Raw genomic sequence first — 20,842 nt, 5'->3', positions numbered from 1 at the left:
ATTGATGCAAGTCTTGCATCAATTGCAGGTGCAAACTTGACTTTTGGTCTGTTTGCTTACTTGGGAAATGGAGTAAAACCAGGTTTAAAATTGCTTGGTATCTTTAACATATTTATACCCAAGGTAAAAATACTTTCTACATATATATATATATATATATATATTTTTTTTAAATAAATTTAGGAAATTTAACCTTAGCTACTTAGGTGGCACTTGGTGAATATAACAGTTATTGTTTAATTAGCCTTTGTACTTGTACTGATGATGCCTGTGATCCTCAGATGAAAATTCTACGAATAAAGAATATTTTATGCAAGTTAATTCCATTATTATAATAGTAAGTAAAAGTTGGTGTACAAGCTGCAAAGGATGAGAATGTATATTGGTAACATGGATTGAAGATTGGCTCTGTGAACAAAACCAGCAGGTTGTATATGATGGAGCAGTGTCTCAAAAAAAGGAGAGTAACCAGTGGCATGTTCCAGGGTTCTGTTCTTGGGCCCATGCTGTTTAACTTGTTTGTAAATGATCTATCATGTGGATTGAGTGGGGAACCTCAGTTGTTTGCTAATGATGCAAATTTAGGAAGAATTATAAGTAGCACTACTGATGTTAATTCCCTTCAGGAAGATTTCAATAGACTTTTTACTTGGACAAAGGAGCGGTGTTGTAGTTTTAGTATCAATACGTGCACGGCATTGCATTTTGGAGTGCAGATATATAAAGTGGTGTACTTTATTGTTGGTGCCATACTGTAGGAAGCAGATGAGATTAGAGATTTAGGAGTGATGGTTGACAGTACACCAAAGTTTAGAGGGCATATTGCTACTGTTGGAAAGGTTGAACATCATAGTGCTGCTATAATAAGAAGTACGAGTTAACATGCAGCTCGTACTCTAACATGTAGGGATAAGAAAGTGTTTGTGCTATATAAAGCTATGATCAGATCATACTTGGATTTTTGTGCTCAAATTTGGCCACCTGGTTTTCAGTGTAATATGGAGACATTGGAAATGGTGCAGAGCCAAGTGACTAAGACAATATCAGAGAGAGAGAGAGAGATTGAAAAAATGTGGATAGTGTACCTCTGAATCAAAAAATTAGAATAATCAAAGAAAATGTGCTGAATGATTTGCAATTCTAATTTTGCATAGAAAATAATTATTGCCAAATATGAATTAGCATAATTTAAATCTATGTACATTGTAGATTACATAAACATGTAAACACATAAAAATGTCGTATAAATTATAAGAAAATAGTTATTTGAAAGCATTTACAAAATTAGAATAGTTTTTAACGTAGTTCAAAATATTAGACTAATGCAAAAATAAATGCACAAAAATTACAGTCGAATGAAAACAACATGATAATTGGTATTGTGTTGCATCCCCCTTAGCTTTTATGACTTTTGCATATTATTTATCAGTGGTTCACAAACTTATGGTTTGGCATATTATTTACTAGTGGTTCACAAACTTTTTTTTTATCAAGCCCATATGGTCTGCAGACGATTGTGCTATACCGTACGAAGTGGATGAGATTAGAGATCTGGGAGTGATTATTGACAGTATCCTGAAGTTTAGAGGGCATATTGCTAGTGTCGCAAAGGCTGCACATCATAGTGCTGCTATGATAAGAAGTACTCTAACATGTAGGGATAAGAAAGTGGTTGTTCCACTGTATAAAGCACTGGTCAAATCATACTTGGACTATTGTGCTCAAATCTGGACACCTAATTTTCAGTGTGATGAGGAGACATTGAAGAGGGTCCAGTGCCGAGTGACAAAGAAAATATCAGGAGTTTGGACTGATGGCTATGGAGATAGGTTGTAAAAAATGTGGATTGCAGAGTTTGGTGACTAGGAGGAAAAGAGGTAATATGATAGAGACACTCAAGTGTCTCTATCATATTACCACTGAATGGATTGCATTACCAGAATGTGTTGTTAATGCAAGAAGTGTTAAGGATTTTATGATTCCATATGATAAATATGTTGTCAGTTGAATGAACCTCCCACGATGGGTTTGCCGACTCCATGGAGGGTGCAATAATAATAATAATAATAATAATAATAATAATAATAATAATAAATAGGCTGAAACATTAAAAATATCAACTGCATTCTGAATGGAACAAGTAAATAAGCCTATAGAACAAGTGAAACATTTCAGCTATTTAGGCACAATATTTAGTGAAGATGGCAAATTAAATTTGGAAACACAAGCAGAATTATCAAAGCTTGTATGGTGGGAAGTCAACTGAATAAATTTATATGGAATGAAAGAGAGATTAGTCAAAACACTAAACTAGCAAGACAGTGTTCTAACAATTTTAATGGATCTGATCTATGGATCTGAGAGCTGGGTTAGAAATAAAACTCTTGATCAAAGACTGGAGACTGCAGGTATGAGTCCTGAGATTAGGGGAATGAACAGATGGCATCAATGGCAGTATCATATTGAAAATGAGGAAATTAGGAAATAACTTGACATTGTTAGCATTCAGGAATATGTTAGCATAGCTAAAATCAGGTGGTATGGCCATTTAAACAGAATGGGAGTGGAAAGATTAGCTAAACAAGTGTTCTTTGCCAGGTTGTCAGGAAAAAGACCCCAAGTGCATCAAGATGTAGGTGGATTAATAAAGTAAAAAGTGCTTTAGAAGACAGAAATATAAGATCTGATTATACTGGAATGCTGACAGATAACAGGCTAATCTGGAGGAAAATTGTTGATAGGAAGTTAGTAATGATGTAACTTTTCATGTAGCACTATCATAAGATCCTGTATACCCCTCCTGAGAGTATATGTCAGAAGTTTGATGATGAGGAGGAGGAATTTTTTGAGTGATTAGAGAAGGCAGCTGATATAAAGAAAAAGGAAAAATTGGCCCATCCAACATTCAAGACTCAGTGGCATCTGAAGAAAGCTGTGATTGATTTAGTCACAAGCATTTGGTGAATATGTCTGCAAGTTAAAAAAAAAAAAAATCAGAACTGGATGGTGGACTCAAGATGTGAAAGAGGCAGTGTTGGCAGTTTATGTCTTGTTTATTTAACAGTTTTGATTCACAGCAAAAGAATAATAAAAAAAATAATTAATATTTATTTATTTGCTATTTTGCTGGTGTTATACTCAGCATCTACAGGGCACAAAAAGCAGTTTATCACAGTATGTGAGCAAGTTAAAAAAAAATATATATAGTTTAAACTGTAACAGACAACACAAAGAACTGAAGATCTAGTTGGCACCATCTATTGTTGGATACAGAGAGAGAGAGAGAGTTAACAAGTATTATTTGATCTCAAAATTATCAAATGGATTGTGAAATGTTTTAAGGGTGTTGCTGGAATCAAAAATAGCCTCTCTGACTTATAATGACTTCTGTGTTATCCTTTTGTTTTTCTATATACGATCTTGTGTGGAGGGGTATCCAAGGAATAGCCTGCTAGTCCTGATTTGCTATACAATGGTGCTGAATGAATTTTTTTTATGTTCTCTGTGGTAGATTGTCAACAGCTTTTCCTGTCTGTCCGTAGTAAGCCAGGTCACAAGTGCAGGAACACTTCACACACAGGTGGATGTAATAATGAATTTAGAAGAGGCTAAGCATAATTGGTGAAGAATATTTGGGGAAGAACAAGCTACATTCATGCTATAAATGGATTGTCAGGATCAGATTTTTACTTTAAGATAGATGGTTGAGAGATCATGAGAACATAACACGGATCTGTATTTTTAAGTTTTGCAGATATGGAAAAGGCATAAGATAGGAAAAGCTGTTCTAAAGGCTACAATGAAATGGTGAAAATGGGACATTATATTGAGCAATGCATAGTCTATATTTGAGTTTTTAAGTCAGCAGTAAGAATTGAACGAGATACAGGAAGGTGGTTTGGAGTAAAATCAGGTGTGAGACAAGGATGGTATAAAACCTAATATATATAACTTAGAGATGTTAATCTCAGCTCTTTACTTTACTTTACTTTATGCATAGTATGTTATGCCCTTAAATAATTCTGGTACAAGTTTCAAGGATTTCCTTATTTAAATTGAATAACACAAGTATGATATGAAGATCTGCAATAAAAAGACCAAAAACGATGAAAATCAGCAAGAACATAGAAAACTTCAACTGCATTCTGAATGGAGAACTTATTGAATGAGTAAAATATTTTAAGCTATTTAGATAAAATTTTTTGTGAAGATAGCGAATTAAATTACATTTGAATGGATTCGGTGTAAGGAGACTTGAAAAAGTGTTGTTGAGTGAAGTAAATGTGCAGAATCAGGGAAATCAGATTTATTAAGGGGTGGGGGAAGTAGATATGCAGACCTTAGGGAGGCAGTTGAGTGTATGAATGAGTATAATATGCCCAAGCGAATAAGGACAACAAATCAGAATGGGATAGTTAGTATAAGGCATCAAGGTAGGAATGAGGCCAACGGAGGTCTGCAATTCATGCATACTAATGCTAGGAGTACTAGGAAGAAGAAGGAAGAATTTTTGGCCTTGGTTGGCACTTCCAGACCACAGGTTATTGGCATTAGTGAAACATGGCTGACTGAAGATGATATAGCTAGTGGGATTGAATGTGAGGGGTACAGTGTGTTCAGGAATGACAAGGAGAATAAAATGGGGGGAGGAGTGTTATTGATGATAGCTGATGAGCTGCAGCCAAGGAGAATAGAAGTTGAATTGCAGGATAGAGAAAAGAGCATATTTGAAGCCATTTGGTGTGAGATTGAGGCTAGCAGAACAAAATATACAATTGGGTGCTGCTATAGACCAGCTGATGGAAAAGATGGTGGAGATAGTATGCATAAGCAAATAGAAGAAATGAGTGGAAGGAGGGTAATTATTATGGGAGATTTCAACTATGGTAGCATTGATTGGAGGGAGGAGAGGACACATGGGAGGAAGGAATTGGATATTATGCGGTTATTAAGGCATAACTATCTGCGACAGCATGTAATGGAAAATACTAGGGATCAGAGAGTGCTTGACGTAGTAATTGCATCTGAGGATCTGACTGTAACGAATATGACCACATTGCCACCAATTGGTGAGAGTGATCATAGGGTCTTAACTTGGGAGGTGGCTAAAGGTGTGGAATTTACAATTAAGACAGGGTACATGTGGAATTATCGGGCTGGTAAGTATGACAAGCTTAGGAGTTTGGTTGGTTCAGTGCCATGGCATATAAAATTGCAAGGGCTGGATGTTGATAGTGCATGGGAGGCGGTTAAGAAGTGTTTGCAGGAGGCAATGGCTGACTGTATACCTAGAGTCCGAATAATAAATCAAGTAGGGATTAAATGGATGAATAACACCATTAAGCTTGAGCTGCAAAAAAAGAAACAGCTGGAGGGAATTTAAGGAGAAAGGTGACCTGCAGGCACATGAACGGTAAAAGGCCCAGGCCAGAAAGGTAACAAGTGTGGTAAGAAAAGCAAAAGCGGATTATGAAAGAACATTAGCCATGCAGGCTAAAGAGAATCCCAAACAGTTTTTTCGATATGTTGCAAGTAAAAGAAAAAATGTATATGGCAGAATGATTTTAAAGAATGCCAATGGTAGGGAGGTAACCGAATCAGTTGATATAGTAGAATTACTGAGTGAGGACTTTGCAAGAATATATCATCCTGGTGGTGACATTGCAGAAATGGAAGAACCAACAGCTTATACGGGAATTGTGGTGAATGAAGTGGAGGTGAATAGTCTATTACAAAACCTCAATGTCAATTCATCTGTGGGATTAGATGGTATACCAGCTTGTGTCGTACGAGTAGCGGAGGAGAGGATCCAGAGATGAGTGACCAAGATAATAGCAGGACTATGGAATGAACCGTACGAGAACAGGTTGAAGATTTGTGGGCTGCAGAAATTGGTTGATAGGCGAAAAAGGGGTGATATGATTGAGACATTCAAATTACTGAAGGGTTTCTATAAGATTAATTCAGAAGATATTTTTGAGAATAGGAGACTGGTAGTGGGAGGACTAGGGGCCATCCATGGAAGCTTGGTAAGAGGGTGGTTAGCAAGGGTGTTAGAGCTAGGTTTTTTATTTGGAGAGTGGTAAATGAGTGGAATAAGCTGCCAGAGTCTGTTGTGGGTGCCATGACTGTAAATGAGTGCAAGGTGAAGTATGATAGATACTGTGTGAATGTTGAATAGTTGTTCTTGACATGATGTTGGGCCTCCCTCGATAAGTCTGAGGACTCCTTGGAGCTGCCCGTAATAATAATAATAAACATGGAAACAGACAGTAGAAGTAGCAAAGCTAGTATGGTGAATAGTGAATTGAAGCATTATACTGAAACTGTGAACTGATAGCATTATAAAATACAATGGTTAGAAATAAAAGCCAGTTTTAACTTATGAATTTGAGAGTTGGGTTAGAAGTAAAAAAGTTGATCTGAGACTGGAAACCACATATATAAGAATCATGAGAAAAATTAGGAGAGTAGACAATGACATCAATTGAAGAATCATACTAAAAAAGACATATTAATGAACTTGCCATTACTATTGGCACTCAACAATGTGTGAGCAGAGCATTTCAGGTGATATGGTCACTGAAACAGAATGGGAATGGAAATGGAAAGATTAGCAAAGCAAGTGTTTTTTTTTTTGTCAGAATGGCAGAAAAAAGACCAAGATCTATGTACACTGATACAGTAAGAAGAGCCTTGCCTGAAACACAAGATCTGACAATATTGGAGTCCTGATAGAAAACAGATTAATTTGAAAAAAAATTATTGGAAAGAAGTTAGTAATAATGGAAAGTTTACATGCAGTATAGTTCGCCCAGCGTTTGTAGGTCCCTGCTTCGCGACTTTCAAAGAATAGTCGATTCATGCTGAAGGGGAGAAAGAAATGAAGGACGTCCGAATTGGTCGCCAACACGCGAAATCACATGCTTTATAGGTAAAATTTTCCAACTGTTATACAAGCAACATAGTTAACTACAATAATCATAAAAGAAAAGTTAATTTTCCGACCGGTAATAATAAACAACTCATCCCACAATACGGACTGATTACCCTATTATCGGAATGGATTCTCCTTTTTCTGAGATGCGCAGAAGTGTCGAAGGATCTCTAATCGGTGGGCGAACTTTACCAGCATAGTATTTTGTACATCCCGCCTCCCTTATGGGTACATATTGGGAATTTGATGACAATGATCTCTGTGTCTGGGATTATTTTTAAGGTGTTGGAGATACTGGTGAGGACTAGGATTCAGAATTTGAAACTCTATGATGATCAGCATGGGTTTGTTAAGGGGAGGACATGCTTCACAATCTGCATATACACTAGAACAAATTCACTAGACAAGAGAGATGTTTATATACAGTGGTTTACTCTGAGAGAATGTCATATAATAATCTAGGTAAATTTCTTATATAGTGAAACCTGTGGAGTATTCATAACTAAAAATTCATGTGTATGCCACAGTAATTAACTTTTTAATATGTAAATATTTCATCTAAAGTATTATAAGACATCATCAATACAGTTATTAAATAATAGGAATTACATTCAAAAAAAATATTAGTGCACATGCTTATATTGGATTGGATCTGTGACTTAAGGCTTCAGCTTTCTTTATACAAATGCTCATGTTTATATATGGATCTATGTAGTAACTTGGTGTTTTGCCATTGAAAAGTTAGCACTTTCAACTCCATGTTGTGCAAGGCCAGATTTGTGAGGTTTGATAAGACAGATGTGATCTTGATGTTCAGAGATGCATTTATTTACAGACCTTCCTGTTTGTTCTTACAAGTGCCATGTTCTTGTAAGACAAGTTACAAGAACATGGCACTTCGTATATGCCAAGTAGCATTATTGGTGAAAGTTTGCCTTGTGGAGAAGTTAACAAATTGTGAATTTGGTTGATTAGTTTATAGGTAGCAGTGAGTTTGCATTTCTTCATAATTTTTTAAAAACGTTCAGAGATGCCTTTGATATATGGTATTTTTCCATATATCATTAGCCACTCTCCTACACATCAACCCAGACAAGAAGAAACCTATGGGTTTCTTCTTCTTGTATGGGTAGATGTGTAGGAGAGCAGCTAATAATAATAATATTTTGGGTTGTTATTGGATTATATCCATTTAGTAAAATTTTTCAAAAAAAAAAATATTTCTTTAATATTTAAAATATCACTGTTTTTAGCAAAAGATGTTTTTTTTTGTAATATTTAAGCTGTAAACTAGGAAAACTAAAGAAAAATAAGTTCCATATCTTGTTTCATAAATATAACAAAAAAAAAAAAAGTAAACAAAATACTTACTACCACATATCTCACAGATGGCTTAAGCAGGAAAGGAGCATACAGAGTTTTAAAATATTTTTGCAGCAAACTTTCAGAAGATACGTGTTTTTCATTGGAAAGCTGCACACAGCAACATATATCTAGTCGATTATTCTTCAATAACAATAAAAGAAACAAAAGAAATCAATATTTATGAGCATTAAAAGAAAATAAAACTTTTGTTAACACACAAAATTTTTATTTTGTGTGTTAACATTAACTTTTTAAAATAAACTACTGTGATTATTCCAGAATTCATAATGTACTAACATTATACTGATCTGATGTTAGTGCACAGAACATCCATTCTCCAAACAATACATTCCACTCCCACAGATCACTCCATATGGAAAATGTCTGTTCATAACTTTGTTCACAATACTTATATACAGATCCTGGGGAGGAACTTTATAGTTTGTGACCACTCAATGTGTGCAGCAAAATCACTTATTATATTTTTAAGAGGTATGTAAAAGAAATGCTGAGGCTCTTGATCTAACAGTTAAGGAGAACACTGCAACAGGGAGATTCCAAAGCAGTGAAAATTTCAGAAAGCAAAAAAGTATCATTGCACAAAAGTAGTGCTATGATAGATGTTTCCTATTCTAGACAAGTCTGTATATCTGAAAGTTATGGTTAAGATATTGGAGAGAATAAGTCACAAACAACAGGAGAGTGGAATCACAGATAATAGATTCTCTATATTGTCAGCATGAGTTTGAGGTTCTTTTATCAATTTACTTGCATTTTATGAAAAAAAGTGACAACAGTGATGGATAAAGGGGGGGGGCCTCTGGTGCTATGATATTTTTGGACTCTGAAAAGATATCTTATATGAAATATCTTATGACTGTATGACAAGGTGATTTAAAAGCTGAGGAATGAACAAACAGAAAAAAAATAGATGGATGAGAAATTAGTTATCTGAAAGATGCTGACAATTTATGTATAGTGGGCAATGGCCTACCATACATAAGAAGGCAAAAAAGGGGGAATGCCACAGGGGTCTACTGCTATTCCATTACTGAGGACACTGAGAAAACAGATGAGCAGTCAACAACCTCTATACATTTAGCCTAGACACGAAGTTTCTTCACATGCAAATTTTGGTTCCTTACACTTGGCAAGGGTTAAAAAGAAGAATATAGACATTTCTATTAATTGCAGATGAAACATATATGAATTCTGAAATATGTATGGAGGATTCCACAGTCTAGTTAAACAAGAAACTATATGAAAACTTATGCTACATCATATATTAGGTTATTTTTTTTTCTTTCCAAGAGACATATTTCTGCAGATATAAAGAAATAAAAACTCCAACACCTAAATACCTGCTCCTGTCTTACTGAAGCATTTGATCTAATAGGGCTAGAGGAGGGGTTCTTATTCTTGCCACCTCCTTTGTTTTCATTACATAATATCAAAAGTGATGCAGAAGAGCAAATTTTGACAATACATTGGAAATAGAGTGGATGTATAATAAGGATTATAAATGTATATGCTCCACATAATGTAACAGTCAGATGAAAATTTTTCTAGGAATTGTAGCCATGCTTATACAGTGCCACTATATCAGAGAACCTGGAGATTGGAACTGTATTGAAAACCCAACATTAGAAAAACTAGGAAGCAATCCCATATATGAAAAATCAGGATATGCACAATTAAAAGTGTGTCTTACAATACTAATCTGCAATCTTACACTTATATGAATCAAAGTATTGGTTTCTAACTTGATGGAATTATTATCTCCTCATCTCTTATAATCAGAGAATAATTCAGATCAAACATCTCAATTTGAGAATATCAGATCATAATCCAGTCTTACTTAAGTTTTGCAACATGGAATAAGTATAGATTGGTTCTGGACCATGAGAAATCTACCAGATTTCCCATGGATCTTTGCAACCAAAATGCAAAAGCTCTGTTAGTTTTGCAAAAATGTTATCTGGAACTGGGACACATGGTCAATTGTTTCAAAGAAGCAGTAAAATAGAACATGAGTGAATGAATAGGGTAAGGAAAAAAACTAAAAGACCTGTATAAAGAGAGAGAAGCTGGTTTACAGCAAACCAACAACACAATGTTACAGAAAAAAATGACATCATCAGAAACATTAACATAGCGATAGAACTGGAAAGGGGGCAGAAACAAATGGGAGATACAACTTAAAATAAGATAGATTGCAACAGATAAATCACCAAAGACCATGTAAGAAAGGAATCTCAGCCAAATATTTGTAGATGGTGAAGACATATTCACCAAACAAGACATCCTGGATTCCTTTCAAAAACATTTAGCATGAGATTTCACCGTTGCTAGAGATAATGAAGTCAAGTAATAAGAGAGAGAACTGTGGTTGTGAATTGTATGTTACCATTGTATGACAGCAGGAAGTTGAGGAGAAAGAAATTATTATGAATGTCGAGATAACCAGAATGTGTAGCAAAGAGATTAATTAGGCTCATCCATCCCTTTAGGATGGATGAGACTAATTAATCTCGTTAGGGTACAGTCCCCTAACGAGAGAGATTCATGACGAATTTAATGAGGCCGGTTCATCACTTCTTGTTGCATCCCCTAAGGGCAGTATTCATGACTTAATCTGTGTGTTCACTGGGTCAGTTTGCCTGTTCTGGTGGATGAAAAACCCAAGTTTCGGGGGGGGGGGGGGGGATGAGAAAACCCTACCTCCATATGAGACTGCCTAACTCACCTTTCGTCGAAGAGACAAGGTTCCTCATGTCATTGATGGGAATCAAACCCAGGTCTTTCCAACCAAAGGGATTCATCTATACTGACCAAGCTATGGAAGCTCTCATAGCAAGAGAGGTCTTCAGTATGTCTATATATTGGATACAACAGAAGGTAGGACAGAGTAGTTTGCTGCAGATGGCCTGTATTTCAGTTAAAGTGGCAGAATTGAAAAGTGAATCTTTTCAATTGTCTCTCCATTTCCTTGGAACCTAGTTGATGATATCTTCACTCAATAATCATCCACATGAGAAGTTATAAAGGCTTGTAAAATGACCTGGCCAAGTTGGACGAGTGGATAGTGTATCCACTCTCCAGTTAAACGGCTGCGAGTTTGAATCCCGCCATGGACATGGATGTTTGCAATTGTCTGTGGAAATAGTGTAGATGGCGATGGTGTAGTTGTAGTCAGTTGGTGATTGAATGGTGGAGACGGAGTTGTAGAGCAGGTGCCCTCACTCCCTCGATAAGTCATTGGATTGTCTGGAGGTGTCAAATAATAATAAAATGTGAGAATAACTTCCTTATTCCTACAAGTTAGTGTTCTTTTTGATAGCACTATTTACTAATGTAATGATGAAACAACCTTAGTAAACAAATTCCTATTCTTTAACTACACGATAACCTCCAAATCTCTAGCTTCATTGATTAATTTCAACAATATTCCCATTGATATGCTACTTTGTGGAATGTTCCCTGTCCAATATGTATAGTATATACTTAACAACACTGAATTGAAATTCATTGTTATTTTCCTATATAGCCAATCTGCTCAAATTCTATACAAGCTGCATTCTGAACCAGCTGTATCTGAAAAATTTGGTATCAGCTACATTCACCTCTTCCTAACTTAGCCGTCACCAGCAAGTACTTTGATATCACACTCAAGACTATCTCTCTAATGTCATTAATATACATGTTAAACAACAACAGCCAAAGTATAGAATCCTGTCAATCTCCTCTTTCTCCTCATATATTCAGCATTACCATACATTGTTTTCTGATACTTATCATCATGCCGCTCTCCAACTATGTCACACACACACACACATATACACAAACAATTGGACAGTGGCATTATTTTGCAAACACATTCCTTTCAGCTTGTATAACAGCCTCCAATGTGGAATCCCATCAAATCTCTTGGCAAAATCCAGATGGTATATCTGGATTTTCCCAAGAGATTTGATGGGATTTGCCAATCCTCATGGTATATCCAGTCTCCTTATCCAAATCTGCCATAATGCTATTACAGAACATGAGAAGATTGTCAAAGCAAGCCCTACATTAATAAAACCTTGCAGTCCTCTACAGAGGATACTAGGGGTTGTCGTACTAAATTAGGAGAGCAATGTCAGGTCACTCTGATGTAATTATTACAAGAGGATTTTAATAAGTTGGTACTTTGGGCAGAAGATTGTGGATATCACTTCAACATTGGTTTAAACATAGAAGATGAAACAATGTTCTATAACGAACATATTAGAACATATTATATGTCATTAGTGACAAAAGGAAAAACATGTTGCAACTTTTCACCTGCTTGTATCTCTCTGTAACTACATCATCTCCTATTAGCCAAGTCTCATTAATGCCTATAGCTTTTAGCAAGGTTGCACTAACCAATGCCAAAAACTCCCCCGTCTCATTCCTAATACTATTCCTAATTCCTAATAATAGGAAAGTAATGGGATGATCAGGGATCAAAAGGAAACAGATGGAATCGCAAAGGGTTCTAAAATGAAGAAGCAGAAAGGGAAATGGCCCCAGTCCAGCATGGAGAGATCACATCGAGTGAGTGGTATCAGTGGAACTAGCTGTAGATCCAGAAATGAGTTGTTGTGTTTGTATACCAATGCTAGAAGTATAAGAAACAAGGCGGATGAAATGGTTGCACTAATTGCGTCTGTGCACCCAGAGATTGTCGGAATAAGTGAGACATGGTTAGATGAGGATGACATCCTGACAGGAATAGAGATGGAAAGGTATGATGTGTTTCGTGAGGATAGAAGGGGTAAAAAGGGAGGGGGAGTGCTATTGATGATAGAGAAAGAGTTATGTCCATACAAGGTAGAGATGCAAGAGGGAAATGGGGCCAGTGGTTTTGAGGCAGTATGGTGTGAGATAGAGGTGAATAGAATCAAATACTTGGTGGGATGTCGTTATAGACCTGGTAATGTGGATGGTGGTGATAGTGAAATGTATAGTCAAATAAGCCAAGCAAATAAGAAAAGGGTGATTATTATGGGTGATTTTAATTATGGCAATATAGACTGGAATGAAGAGATAGCAACTGGAAGTAAAGAAAATGAGTTTCTTGAGTTTTTGAGGGATAACTACCTCAGACAGTATGTAACAGAGGGCACAAGAGGATTAAGGGTCTTGGATTTGGTCATCTCATCGGAGGATGTAATTATCAATGAGGTATCAAATCATCCACCAATTGGTGAAAGTGACCATGAGGTGATTACTTGGGTGGTTGCCAGCAGTGCAAGGACCCCTGTGAAAAAAGGGTATATGTGGAACTACAAGGGGGGGGGTGATTATGAAGAGCTCAGGAGACAGCTTGCAGGTGTAACATGGAATGAGGAGTTAGCTGGAAAAGAGATCAATGCAGCTTGGGGGATTTTCAAAAAATATTTAGTGGATGCAATGTCTAAATGTATACCACGGGTGAGAAGGTTAAATAAGTTAGGTGTGAGATGGATGAATAAAGAGATTAAGCATGCAATACAGAGAAAAAGGGCATTGTGGAGGCAGCATAAGAGAAGTGGAAGTAACCAATTTCATGAGTTCTACAAAGACCAGGCAAGGAGAGTGACTTGGTTGGTGAGAGTAGCTAAAGAGAGGTATGAACAGCAGTTAGCTAATGAAGCTAAAAAGAATCCTAGGGAGTTCTTTCGATATGTAGCCAGCAAAAGAAAGAATGATTATGGAAGGATGACATTGATTGGAGGAAATGGTATAAAGACAGCTGTTGCAGAATGTGTGGTGGAGATACTTAATGAGCAGTTCATAAAGATCTTTCAATCTTGTGAATGTCACTTCACGGAGAGATTAAGAGCAGTTGATGATGGGGAGGAGAGACTGACTGTAAGTGAGCAAGAGGTGTTTGGGGAGTTGAGTAAACTAGATGTAAATAAGGCTGTGGGACTTGATAATATATCACCGCGTATTCTGAAGGAATGTGCCAGAGAGTTGACACCTGCCTTGACATATTTTTTTAATACGAGTCTTGCACTTGGTCAAGTCCCTAAAGAGTGGAAGGAGGGCAAGATTGTGCCACTTCATAAAGGAGGTGATCGAACTCAAGCATCAAACTATAGGGCTATCTGTGTGTCAGGTGTTGTGGTTAAGTTGTTGGAGAAGCTTGTGAGAACTAGGATCCAGAGTTGGGTTGACAACAATGGTATAATCTTTGATGGACAGCATGGATTTGCTAAAGGGAGGTCGTGTTTTAGTAATCTACTTACTTATTACAATAAAGTGACTGCTTCCTTGGACAGAGGAGAAGGATACACAGTAATATATTTGGATTTTGCAAAAGCTTTTGATAGAGTACCTCATGATAAGTTGACAGTCAAACTAGAGAAGATGGGGTTGGATATTAGATTAGTGCACTGGATTGGAGACTGGCTATCTGATAGGTATCAACAAGTTGTGTATGGGGGTGCAATATCCAGGAAAAGGAAAGTCACTAGTGGAGTGCCTCAGGGATCTGTTTTAGGGCCATTACTATTTAACGTGTATATTAATGATATTGGCGAAGATTTGGATGGAGATATTCAGTTGTTTGCAGATGATGCAAAGTTGGGACGAACCATAAAGAGTAGTGAAGATGTTGTGGCCTTGGAAGAAGACTTGAATAAATTGAGTGATTGGGCAAGCAAATGGGGATGTGAGTTCAATGTTGCAAAATGTAAGGTTTTAAAATTTGGAAAACAAAGATGGGATGCAGAATTTATGCTTGGTGAGAATATATTGTTGGAAGTAGAGGAAATAAGAGATCTGGGAGTGATAGTGGATAAGGATCTAAAATTTAGGGGACACATCGCCAAAACTGTGAAGACAAGACAAAGACTTCTGGGAATGATGAGGAGGACACTGACGTGTAGAAGTAGGGAGATTCTTGTTCCATTGTATAAGGCTTTGATTAGGCCACACATGGACTATTGTGCCCAGATTTGGTCACCTGGTTTTCAGAAGGATGAAGAGATGTTGGAAAGGGTCCAAAGGCGACTGACTAAGGTAGTCTCTGACCTCTGGAATGTCGAGTATGAGGAAAGATTGAAAAGATGTAATTTGCAGAGTCTAGTGGAGAGAAGGAAGAGGGGAGATATGATAGAGACCTACAAGTTGGTAAGGGGTTGTTATAGGATCAATGGTGGAGAAGTTCTACAGAGAATAGTGGGAGATCAGGGGAGAACCAGAGGTCATACCTGGAAACTGTATAAAGAGGGTGTGAGTAGGGGAGTGAGAGGCAGGTTTTTTTCGTGCAGAGTTGTGAATGATTGGAATGCCTTGCCTGAAAGTGTGGTGTCTGCAGGGAGTTTGAATGTGTTTAAGACCCGGTATGATGAGATGTGTGTGAGATAAAAGGACCTCCTAGATGAGTCTTTGACTCCATGAGGTCTTGTTCAATAATAATAATAATAATACTTCTAGCTTTAGTATGGAGAAAACTGTGGCATCCCCTTAGGCATCCCCCACCCCAACCATCTTTTCATCCTGAAATGACTACCTCATTCAATATTTTTATCTTAGAGACTAGATTCTGCATTTCTACTCATTCACTTCATGGTGCCATCACAAATACACAAACACACACACATACTTGGCTGCATCCACCCTCATTTCCTGACTTGGCACTTTCACACTCACTGTGGCTATAGCTCTGTGAAGACAGCTAACTTTTAATTATTATTATTATTATTATTATTATTATTATGGGAAACTCCAAGGAGTCCTTACTCATTGAGGAAGGCCCCAAACATCATGTCAAGAACTATCCAACATTTGCGCAGTATCTATCATACTTTGCTTTGAACTCATTCGCAGTCATGGCACCTGCAACAGACTCTGGCAACCTATTTCACTCATTCACTACTCTCCAAGCAAAAAACTAGTTCTAGCACCCTTGCTAACTATACTCTTACTCTGTTTCCATGGATGGCCCCTAGTTCTCCCACCAACACACCTGTTCTGAAAAATTTCCTCTGAATTAATCTTGTAAAACTCCTCAGTAATTTGTATGTCTCAATCATATCTTCCCTTTTCCACCTAAGGGAAGATATGATTGAGTGACCTGCTTACCATCTTGGTCACTTGCCTCTGTATCCTCTTCACCTCCTCTTCATCACCAAGAAATCCTGGCATCCAGATCTGTGTGCAGGAGTCAAGATGAGATCTTATCAAGGCTTGATACAGAGGAACAATACCTGCTTGTCTCTGCTCATCAAAGTATTCTTCAGTAAGTAAAATGAATCCATTTAATTGCTATCTGCTGCATTACACAAAATTACACAAATACTTTTGTCTATCAAACTCAGACCAAATTAACAACATCGATGTGCGAATGTATTCTAAAGACCAAAATGCTGAATACGGTAGGTGTTGAATTGATGAATGAAGCAATTAAGCAATAAATGTGGAAGATGATGATATTTTGTAGACAGCACAAGGTGAATAGTGGTTAACAATCAATTGCATGAGGACTATGAAGAACAGGCCAGGAAGGTGTCTTAGTTGGTAAGGACACAAAAGTTCAGTATGAGTAGAAATTAGCCAATCAGGCCAAGAAAATCCTAGAGAGATTTTCAGATATGTGACAACTAGAAGAAAGAATGATTATGCTAAGATGCTGGAACATTAACTGCTGCAAAAGGGATAGTTGAGATATTTAGTGACCAATTAAAAAAGGATATTTCTTCTTGACCAAGGTGAAATCATGAGAAGCTCAAGTGTAGAGGAAACAGGAATGGATGACTTAATTATGAGTGAGCAGGAGGTATACAAGGAATTAAATAATCTTGATGACGATAAGGCAATAGCATATGATTGCATATCACAATGTATCTTAAGGGAAAATTCCTAGGAGTTGGCAATAGCATTAGCATGTCTGTTTAATAAGAGTCTTACAACAGCACAGTTTCCAAGGGAGTGGAAAGAAGGTAAAATTGTTCCACTGCATAAACGTGGTGATAAGGCTGTGGCCAAAAATTGCAGGCCAATTTGTATATCTGGAGTTGTGGTGAAGGTATTAGAGAGATTGGCGAGAAGTAAGATACAGAATTGAGTTGATAACAGCAGCATTTTCTGTGATTGTCAGCATAGGTTAGTTAAAGAGAAATTATGTTTTACCAACTTACTGATGTGCTATAACAAGGTGATAAATATATTGGACAGGAAGATGTGTATACAGTGTTATACTTAGATTTGCAAAAGCTTTTGATAGACTGCAACATAACAAATTGTTAAATAAATTGAAATGGATGGGATTGGAGAACAATGCCAATTAATTTAAATGCCACAATGCTGATTGTATAAGGCAGAGAGTTGCCAAACTTCTTTGACCGTCGACCCCTTCAAGAGTTTCTTGACTTTTTATTGACCCTCTCTATTTTACTATTACGTAATTATAATGGGACAAGCAAAAAAGACGCTTATGTGAGTTTTAGATTGTTTATTTTACAGTTACAGTGTTTATTGTATGTATAATATAGTATATAATATTATACTGGCTTAATGTCAAAGGGACACGGTTTTGTTTTTGACGTCCTTCTTAACATTACATATTTCATAGGAGGGATAAATAATATATAAAATATAAAATTTAATTTAGATAAAAAAATAACAATAATACAATCTTCCTTATATATATGAAACTAAGGCTTTTATTAACTTAGTATACAATTTACTAACGGTGTCAATGTGAAGGGTGTGCTTCGTGACTTTTGACAAGATTAGCAATGTTGGGTTCAAAATTAATAAGTTTCAAACAGACTTTGAAGATGATCTTTCATTTTTGCTGGTTTCATTGCATCGTTACTAAAAGTTTTTTTCACAAAGAAGACACATAGGCCTTGCTTCGTTTCTTAATAAAGCAATAAACCCAAGTTTCAAATATTCTACTGAATATTGTCTGCATTTCTATTTAGAATCTGAAGCTGCCATTGTGGTTACTAGGGTTGTAACAAAATAATTAAAATTGAAGTCAGTAAACAAAAGTAATAAGTCTAACTAATATACCTACTCACGTATTTCTGTAGGATGTACAAAACTACCAGCCCTGCTCAACTCTTCAACATAGAGAAGTTTAGTTTGTGAATGAATAACGATTGAATTATAATATGTATGGTGATGAATTTTAGAACATTAATGCATAATTGTATGTCGATTGTCAAAAATGAGACTGATACGTGTAAGTATAAGTAAATAAGCAACCGCACACATGTTGCAATCTCACTCCCGCAGGGCGGGAACCGCCGACATTCGTTTATTGGTAAATACGTCATTTTGGCCTACTTGATTGGCCTCCGTAACTATTTTCATGACTTTGCTCCATCTTACAGGTCCTATTCATGTGACTGTTCCCACAATTCAGTCTTAATTGCATTGTCATTCAGGATGGAGGTAATTCAAGTTAACCAAATTAAATATTACCTGTACAACGATGTCTTATATTTTTCTATCGACCCCTGAGCCCGAATCGACCCCTAGCAATGTTATATCGACCACTTTGGCGACCCCTGGAATAAGTCCTTTATCTGTCGATTATTGTGAACAGATCTTATCACTTGGTTTTAATGGTTATGAGGATCCAGAAAGGGTTCAGAGAAGATTCACAAAGGCAGTAATTGGTCTTTGGAAAGTAAAATATGAAGGCAGATTGTGGGAACGTAATTTGCAAAGTATCATGAATAGGAGGAGAACAGGAGATATGACTGAGACACATAAGTTGGTTAGGGTTGTTCCCAAGTAATATGAATGGACTTTTCCATTGAATGAGAGAGGAGGGGGGAGGGGATTTAAACAAGACACCATCTTTGGAAATTGTATAAGGAAAGTATGAGCAAAGGAGTGAGGAAATATATTCTTTGCATGGAGTGTAGTTGGTTAGTGGAATGCATTGCCTGAGTTTGTTGTGAATGTAGACATATTGCATATGCTTCAGGCATGGTTTGATGAGCTTTGTGTGCAATAGTGTGCACCTCCTGCAATGAGTCTCTGACTCTGTGAAGGTCTGATGTTAATAATAATAATCTTATGCGTGTTGGTTGCAGAGTTATATAGCTGGACAGGAGAAGGGAGACATACAGTATTTTAACTATTTTATAAGGGTTGTACCAATGACTAAGAAAGTGTTGCAAAAGCCTAAACTCTGCTTCAAGGACTGTCATTTGAAAAAAAATAGTCCTAAATCTGTGCATACATGTTTTTGAGGATACCATAGTGCTGAGCTGGGCGGTGATGGTATGTAAATAACTTCCCATCTGTGTGGATTTTGTATAAATAGAAAAGGATAATAAATCACCTGGTAGCTATGTCACTAGTCTGTGTAGAAAGTGGAGAAATTTTTACTTTCTGTTTATATTGTGAAGTGTATTTTTAGAAGTTGGCTGTTTACATGTGCTAAAAATGTATCTATTATTTCTTTTCAGTTACAATTTGAATTGTTTGTGTAGCTATCTAGTTGAGAGCTATATGCTTACCAAAGTTGTACTTGTGCTCTGTCAATGCTTTGTACAAAAACAGCAAAACGTTAGTATGTTCAATATTTTTTTTTTTTTTTACTGGCGTTGTTTATACCATAAAGGACAGTTATAAATACCAATACTTAAGCCTTTCTATACAGATATTAAGAAAAGTTTGAATAGAGTTATATAGTTGTTTGTAGATAATACAAAGTTGTGGCTTTACAAGCGAATGTAAACAGATTTGTGAACGGGTAAGAGAGTGGAGTTACCAGTTCAACATTCAGGGAGGAGAGGAAGGTTATCTGTTCAATGTTGCAAATTATAGGTTTTAAAATTCATAAAACTGCGATGGGATCTAGAGCATACAAATAGTAGGGATATCTTAGAAGGGATGTGATGGTGGATAAGGACCTAAAATTTAGGAAACACAATGCTAAAATTGCCAGCACAGATAACATAACAGATTCTAGCAATGATGCAAAGGACACTGCCATGTAGAAGTAAAGAGATTATGATTTCATTGTAAAAGGTTTTGATCAGACTTCATACAAACTACCATGCACAAATTTGGTCACCTGGTTTTCAAAATGGTGAAAAGAAATTGGAAAGGATTGAGAGAAAATTGAGTAAGGTAGTTTTTGGGCTTTGAAATGCTGAGCATAAAGAAAAGTTGAGAAATGCAATTTGTAGAGTCTAGTGGATCAAAGGAAGAAAGAGAGGATATGACTGAGATATGTAAGTTGGTAAACAGCTGTTATCAAATTAATGTAGCATAGGTTTTTATAGAACAGGAAAGAACAAGAAGTCATCCCTGGATATAAGGAGGGTGTGAGTGTGAATGGAGGAGTGAGAAATAAGTTTTTTCCATGGATAGTGGTAAATAATTAGAATGCATTGTCTGATAGTGTGATTACTGAAGAGAACGTGAGTGTATTTAAGGTATGGTTTGATGAAATATGGTGTAAGTCAGGGGACCTCCCTTTTGACTTCATGGAAGGATGATGATAATGATGATCTGAAATGTATCACAGATAAAATGAGTTATGAGAGATGGAAAAAA

The 20,842-nt window shown here is 36.5% G+C and overlaps 1 protein-coding gene across 1 annotated transcript in view; it reads right to left on the bottom strand.

Annotated features, from left to right (window-relative positions):
- The window catches only part of LOC150094662 (NPC intracellular cholesterol transporter 1-like), a 559,930-nt gene that overhangs the window by 240,258 nt on the left and 298,830 nt on the right, over window positions 1-20,842 (bottom strand). Inside the window, exon 15 of the mRNA XM_090411614.1 lies at window positions 8,309-8,443. Coding sequence (XP_090267740.1) covers window positions 8,309-8,443 — 135 coding nt within the window. The remainder of the gene's footprint in view (window positions 1-8,308; window positions 8,444-20,842) is intronic.

This window comes from Typopeltis vanoorti, chromosome 21, assembly GCF_054136105.1.
Source record: "Typopeltis vanoorti isolate ZY-2024b chromosome 21, IOZ_Tvanoo_1.0, whole genome shotgun sequence".
Classification (NCBI taxonomy): domain Eukaryota; kingdom Metazoa; phylum Arthropoda; class Arachnida; order Uropygi; family Thelyphonidae; genus Typopeltis; species Typopeltis vanoorti.
Note: the sequence above shows the minus strand (reverse complement) of the source record. Positions and strands in the feature narration are given on the sequence as shown.